We start from the raw sequence: 7283 nt of genomic DNA on the forward strand, positions 1-7283 counted from the left end.
ATCAGAGTCTGAGCTTTAAAATGTGTGAACCACAGGCAATGACCAAGTGTCACCCTAGCCTAATCAATAAAACAGAGCTGTGGCGTATGGCTCTTTTTGGAACAGCTGAAAACCATGTCATGTCATTCTAAATTTTTTACCCATGAGTAAGTACTTAAAGAGCTTCTACTTGTCTGACAGTAAACACAACTTGTCACACATTCAAGTGCTTTAGTGTGGAAATGTTAAGAAAAAAGAACAAAATGTGTTTTTTATTTTTCATAACTGTTGTGTTCTGGGATGTGCACTGTGAGGATTCATGACAGATCCCAAATGGCCATGGAAATGGAAACACTTTTACTAGTTTTGCTCCATCGCCTTTGTGTGCAAAAAGCATTGACACTGATTGAAAGAGTTACTCTGATATTACAATTGTCTTACTAATGCAGGTTCATATAAAAAGCACTTTCATTATTATGAAGGAATTTGTTTGCCATGTTTAATGTAACATGTCTACAGAAGAAGACTTTCTTTGATAATTTTTGGACAGTAGCTTAGTTGAACAGAACAGCTACCAGGGAGGAGGCAGCACACCTCCAAGCCCTCACACTGTGTCGTCTTGATGCATGCTCAATCATCCAGGTACACTGTAAAAAAAAAAAACGTTAACGAAAACTTAAAAACTCAAGGCAACCCACTGCATTTATGTTTTTAGGTTCTGATGGATAACTTATAATTTCAAGTTTAGGAGAAAAGTTGTTTTAGCTAATGTTTTTGTGTTTACAAAATTAATAATTGTCCTTTTTCTTAACTCATATTTTATTGTTTTTGCAACGTATTTCCTAAAGTTTACACAAGGTATTAGTTTTAGTTTTGGCAACGTATTTCCTAAAGTTTACACAAGGTATTAGTTTTAGTTTTGGCAACGTATTTCCTAAAGTTTACACAACATATTTTTTTTTGTTTTGCCAATCAATTTCCTAAAGTTTAGAAAAAGTATCTTTTATAGTTTTCATGAGGTGCTCCCTGTTGTACCAATGAATGTTTACACAGTTGATTTTCAAATAACTTTATTGTGTTCAAACACAACTGCACCACTGACAATGTTGACTTTTGAGATCAGCCATTTTTAACATACTGACAACATTCAGCCACAAATAAAGTCCTTCCAAAAACACAAAAAAGTCAAATTTTTGTAACAAATGTTACTCATCCAATTTTAAAGGTGTGGTATTGTCAGACAGAATATCAAACCTATCTTGATAGATAGTCACTAACAAACAGATTCAAAACATCAGATGGCAGGATGTGAACAACTTCTATCTGGTTTCCATACAGCAAACAACTTTCAAACAAATTTTTCCACCACTTGTCTTTTAATAGTAATGGTATCAACACTCCAATTTCCTCTGAAGTTCAGTATCGCGCCACATTTGTTATAAAACTAGTACAAATGTACCTAAAACCAGATTATAAAAATTGTTTAAAACAGCTCAAGTTAGAATAAACCCTTTCAACATTTTATAAAAACTTGCTATACATGAAATCTGCAATCAGCCTTGCAAGCTACATTAAGTAAAGTTAGAACAGAAGAGATTGATTCAGAACTTTCTGCACCTTACCGTTTTCTTAAAGCCAGAAATTAACTTTTTTCAGAGCAACTTGCCACGAAACCCAAAAACTGTAAATCAAAACAAATTGCTGCATTCTGTTTTACACAAGTTGCATTTGAGTTGAACATGTTGTCAAATAGGTTAGACTTTGGTTAAGAGCTTGGTTTTGAAGCTTCTTACCCTCTGGGAACAGGTAGATGTCAACTCCATAAAAATGTGTTGCACAGCTTCAAATGTGTACTTGAGTTCTTTGGGAAACTCCATGTTGAGCCCATAAAGTAGGCCAAACAGGTAGGCAAAGGCAGTGGGAAGGTCTGGCAGATCATCAAGAATAATGTCCTCTTCCAAAACAATGGCAGTGTTGACCACTGTGGACTGCGAGTTGGGTCCCACGTAGTCCTCCAGAACAGTGAGGATGCCCACCGTAACACCTCGGGTTGCCCTCTCAACTGGATCTGTATCCTATGCAAAATAAAAAACAACAGTACATATAAGTCTCTGAAAACCAAAACTGAAGATTGACTAGATTTGCATGCTCACCAGACATGTTAAGAAGAGTTTGGTCTCGTCGTCACAAACAAATATCGGTAACCCTTCCAAACTGATGGTTCGTCGATGCTGGACTATGTTTGAGACCTAAAACAAGGAAATCAAATAAGACTCAGTCTCATTTATAAACCTACCATTTTGTTTTTAAAACACATTAAGTGTTGTTGCTAAAAATACAGCCTTAAGAAATAAAATGTTGAAATGAGTTATTCCAGATAATTGCTCATGGTTTTGTCAGTTTTTTTTATTTTATTTATTTTTAAGTAATTTTGATGTGCAACAAATGTAGCACACTTATTACAACATTTATAACAAAAAAGTGCCATGAGTGGGATGAGAGTTGAACTGTCTGTCATGACCTGCCATCTGCCAAACACACAGCGCTGCTTGTTAGCTTATAATCCCATTCAGGACACACTTTTTGAAAACTAACAATTTTTACATCAATTTAGTAAATATTTAATAAAGTATCTTTCGTTACAGTGGGAACTTCAGGTTCCTCATAAACCAGACACAAATACATTTTTATATATTACCTGTTCATCAAACTTCTGCAACAGGGAATCCATGTCATTGCGGAAAGCAGCTTTTCTAATTCGATACAGCTTAATCAGCCGAAGTGAGTAAGTGTCGAGAGCAGTCATGAAGGTCCCCATGAGATCCTTGGTGGTAATGCGTGAGAATTCCGCACAAATCTACAAAGCAACAAAAAAAATATAGAAGAAAACTTTTAAAGGTACATTATATAAAAATCACATTGTTTTCAAATTCGGTTAAAACAGCTTAATTTCAAAACATTTAGTTAGTCTCGGTTGATCTATTGGTCAGGCCTTGATTGGATTTTTTTTTTCTTTTAGTGGTAGTGGTGGTACAAATTATAACTGACACATTAAAAAAAAAAAGAAACAAGAAAAATCTGATCGGCAGATTTTACAGTAAGTCTATAGAATACCTAATCAAATGTTGATAAGACAAAATAATGGTTTCAATTGTTACAGGATGCATTGCAGAAAATAAATAAATCAATAAATTGTATTTTAAATTCATTGCAAAAATTTCATTAATTTTATAGTTATGTAAGAATGAAGTAAGAATAACATCCTGTGGTCAAATTTGGATACTTTCATAACACGCAAGTGACTTTCTCAATCCTGTTCTGTGAGTTTCATGGCTGTTGCCTGCTAAGGGTCAGCACCAAAAGATTCTAGATGCCCAGTGAAGACAAGTCATTGCGGCGACCGTGGTTCAGGGGGTTGGGAAGCTCATCTGTAACCGGAAGGATGCTGGTTCTATCCCCCAGCTCTCTCTGTCCTGGTCGTTGTGTCCTTGGGCAAGACCCTTTACCCTACCGCTTACTGGTGTTGGCCAGAGGGGCCAATGGCCTGATACGGCAGCGTCGCTTCTGTCAGTCTACCCCAGGGCAGCTGTGGCTACAACTGTGGTTTCCCTGCACCGATGTGTGAATGTGAGAGTGAATGAGTAGTGGAATTGTAAAGCGCTTTGGGTGCCCAGAGAAGAGCGAAATAAAAGCAATCCGTTATTATACACAGTAAGTTGACAAGTAAATAGATTTCACTTCAATAGAGTTGTTGGTAATACCAAAATTAGCTTCATATTTTTAGAGCCAACTATTTTTTTTATATTTTACCATTAGCATTGTTAGCTCAACGGTAGCCTTCAACCTTTTCTACAAGATATTGGAGTGATACAAACAGATGCTTCTCAAGGGCACAAGAAATGGAGCTCACGTTCATTTACTCACCCAGACAAGTTTCGAGGCATTTGGAGTTGTTCAGAAGAAATTTTAAAGGTCCTATATCATGTAAAATCAACTTTTTGGAGCTTTTAAACACATTTTAATGTTATTTCCTTAGTTTAAAAACCCTCCAGAGTGGTTTTTGGCTTAATTCAGGCATTTCTTAGTTGTCTCAGTGAATCCTTTCCCCATAACCGTGGCTCAGCTCTCTCCTGCAAAACGACTGACTCGTAACATTGGGATTAAAATTTCTTTCTAACAACTCCAAATGCCTTGAAATTTGTCTGGGTGAATAAATGAACGTTTTCCATTCTAGAAATAAGACCACACTGGGAAAAAAAAACCAAACGGAAGTTTTCCTTTAAATATTTAAGAGATTATCTTACCTGTTCTTTCAAGAAGAGAGCTGGCCATCTGAGCTGCATTTCCTTGACCAAGGGCTGCATCTCCACAACTTCTTTCCTCCTGAGAGAGAATGTGATGTCCATCTTTTGGGTGATGAGTGCCATGTTCTTATCCCTCTTCTTCAATTCATCTTCCAAAATGCATCTTTCATTTTCAAGAGACTCATCATTGTAGTTTTCTGGGGCATCAGGGATAAAGTTGACTTCACCTCGCTTTGGTTTCTTTAAGGAAAATCTATTTGAGCCACTGTCATCTTCTTCCCCTCTTCTTTTTCGATTGACTGCAACTTCACTACATCCAGCTTGACTTAGCTTGGAACGGTAATTGACAAGCTTGAACTTAATGCTTGTTGCCCAACCATCATATCCTGCGCCATGGCCAGGCTCTTTGAGGCAGGGATGTTTGGAAACTAGCTCCTGTGCAACAGATGTTATTTCATTCTTGTCAGGGTACGCTTTGATTGCAAACATTTCTTGTGCCAGCTTGTCTAGAATTTCCATCTTGATGTCTCTTGTTACACTTAAATTTGCCCCTGCTTTCTCATATACCTCATTGCTCTTGCGAAGTTTTAACGCTACATCATAGGAAAAGGTTGGGATAGGAAATGGATTTGGCCACTGTGAAGTGCTACGCATGTAGGTCTGGGTGGATGAGGATGGGCTGAAAGAAGATGCTGAACTCACACTGGCTGTATCAATAGATGAGATAGCGCTATGATCAGATGGAGTCTGTGGTGGCGAGGCTGATGCATTTTCCTCCCAAATGAGGTGCAACACTGCCCGTCCAGCAGGTAGCTCATTAATATCCATCAGGTTGCAAAGTGCGTTCCCAAAATCTGGGTCTTCATATTGTATTGCAAAGTCACCTTCAAGTCCAAGCTTTGCTTGTAGTTCATCTTGAAGCTGCTTCACAGATTCTGGAACAGTGGACAGTTGGATTTTTCTGATAAGTTTTGGACTGACGTGGACTCGCAGTAACAGGGCCTGTGAAGACAAAACAAAAAAGGGCGCAATTCTAAATAGTTCAAGTTCAAAGTTTATTCGCCACATGCAGGTTGCCCTGCAGTGGAATGAACCCGCCCCCCGACCTTACACACACAACACAGACATCACATGGGGATACAAGTCAGAGAACGGTTGCATTACAGAAAAACCACTGAAATGGACACTACAATGGGAAAAGTACATAATTGACAAATTCAAAGTAATCAACTGAAAACTATTTAAGAATAATACATACCATCACTTTCAATGCAGGAGGCACGTAACAGGTGTCACCATCAGTTGTACAGCTACGCAGTATTCAGCTAAAGGGCGGTAATCATTCAAATCTTCTGGGTCAAGTATTTCCAGATCTTTGTAGCTGCTGTCAAGCCGATATGATCTGTAGTGTTCCATAAACCAAGAGGAGAGCTTTGTAGCAACAAATGACACTTTCCCAGAGTCTACCAAAATGTTCAGTATCTTGTAGAATTCAGGTAGTCCACTCAGTTGTCCTGATGAAATGATCATGCCTTTAACATACTGGGTCCCATACAGATAAACACATTTAGCAAATGACACAGCTTTTACCTGTGGATATTTCAGTTTCAAGCACTTCTGAAGATTTTCATTCAAGAAACAGATGTCAACTGTGTCAATATTATCAACATGCAGACTTGGTTTAAAAAGACTGTGACCATCTAAGAAGTATGCCATCATTTGTTGATGCTTTGAAGAAAGTGTTAGTAGTATATTCTTAAAGCATTGGACATCATGCACAGTTTTCTTGAAAAAGTTGTGCTTAGATTCAAATCGAATAGTCCACAAATCAACTAAGGGACCAAAACAACGCACAAGATGACTATAATGTTCAATATAGTGGTGTTTTGGCTTCAAATTAAAATCAGGAAAAGTCTCTATCAGTAGTCGTCGATGATTCAATATTTTGGTGTCCAAGTATGACAATATTTCTTCTGATAGAGTTGTCGAGACAACAATCTCAACAAGCTCCTTAAGGTCCATCAATACTTCCCATGATGGCTCATGTTCTGGTATACGGGTCCCAATGATAAAAGGCAGCAAACGCAAAAGTGTCCAGTTTTCATGTCCATTGCCACTCACTCTTCCTGTTCCAAAACTGGCTTTTGTAATTTGTTGTGGCTCGTTGAGCTTATCAGAGAATTTATATGGAAATGATTTTATACGTTTGTTTAGTCCTTCAAATGTAATACAACCCTTTCTGATTAAATCTTGAAGACACAAACACAATTCCACAGGGACAACACCTTCAAAGAAATCATGTAATATATCTGGAGGAAATCCAGTGACTGGATGAAAATAGGACAACGCACTTAAGGCACAGGAACCTTTGACACCACACACACTTTGTCTTTGACCATCCTCAAGCTCTTCTAGAAAAATGTTATGCTGTTCCACAGTTCTTAATGGAAATTCTGTAGGATCAAGAGCTGCAATCTGATGTTTATCAATACTACAAAATCGACAAAATTTGTCGACATTAAAGGACTCCAAAAAGCCTGCAAGGCTGTGAGCCCCAAGGTTATCTGCACAGACACAAAATACAGTTCCCTTTAAAAAACTATTTAAAGATTCAACATACACCCCTGTGCTTTCAAGACATTTTAAATCCTCAGTGAGTGGATAAAGAAAAGCATCATACCCAAACTGTTTAACGTCTACACTTTTACCAAGAAGAGCAAGCTGTATTGAGGGCAATGTAGAACGAAACCTTGCAGATAAGTTGAGTACAACCCAAGAGACGGCAGTTATTTTATGAATTTTCCGAGATGTTCCTAAAGGGTTGCATATTTCAAAGTCGTCAATATACAAAGCTAAACTAATGCAAGTATCTTGCAATCCTAAAAGCTTGTTGTTTTTGAAATACTGCCCATCTCTAAATGATCTGTAACCTTCACTAATTTCTTTATCAAATGCTAACTTTTCAAAGAAACTTTTCTCTTTCAATAAGTTCTCCAAGAC

The 7283-nt window shown here is 37.6% G+C and overlaps 1 protein-coding gene across 2 annotated transcripts; it reads right to left on the reverse strand.

Moving 5' to 3' along the window:
- Positions 1 to 995: 995 nt before the first annotated feature.
- LOC146392710 (uncharacterized) lies at positions 996 to 5282 on the reverse strand. 2 transcript variants are annotated; one of them, XM_084938776.1, is made up of 4 exons: positions 5168 to 5282; positions 2678 to 2836; positions 2133 to 2228; positions 996 to 2054 (listed from the first exon to the last, which is right to left on the reverse strand). In XM_084938776.1, the coding sequence occupies exons 1-4, from the start codon at positions 5195 to 5197 to the stop codon at positions 1734 to 1736; spliced, it is 606 nt and encodes a 201-aa protein (XP_084794902.1). In that variant the 5' UTR covers positions 5198 to 5282; the 3' UTR covers positions 996 to 1733. The 2 variants fall into 2 exon arrangements, with proteins under 2 accessions (XP_084794902.1, XP_084794911.1); XM_084938785.1 differs by lacking the exon at positions 5168 to 5282 and adding an exon at positions 4284 to 4583.
- Positions 5283 to 7283: the final 2001 nt, after the last annotated feature.

Source organism: Perissodus microlepis, chromosome 2 (genome assembly GCF_051167445.1).
Source record: "Perissodus microlepis isolate ML-2025 ecotype Zambia chromosome 2, ASM5116744v1, whole genome shotgun sequence".
NCBI lineage: Eukaryota > Metazoa > Chordata > Actinopteri > Cichliformes > Cichlidae > Perissodus > Perissodus microlepis.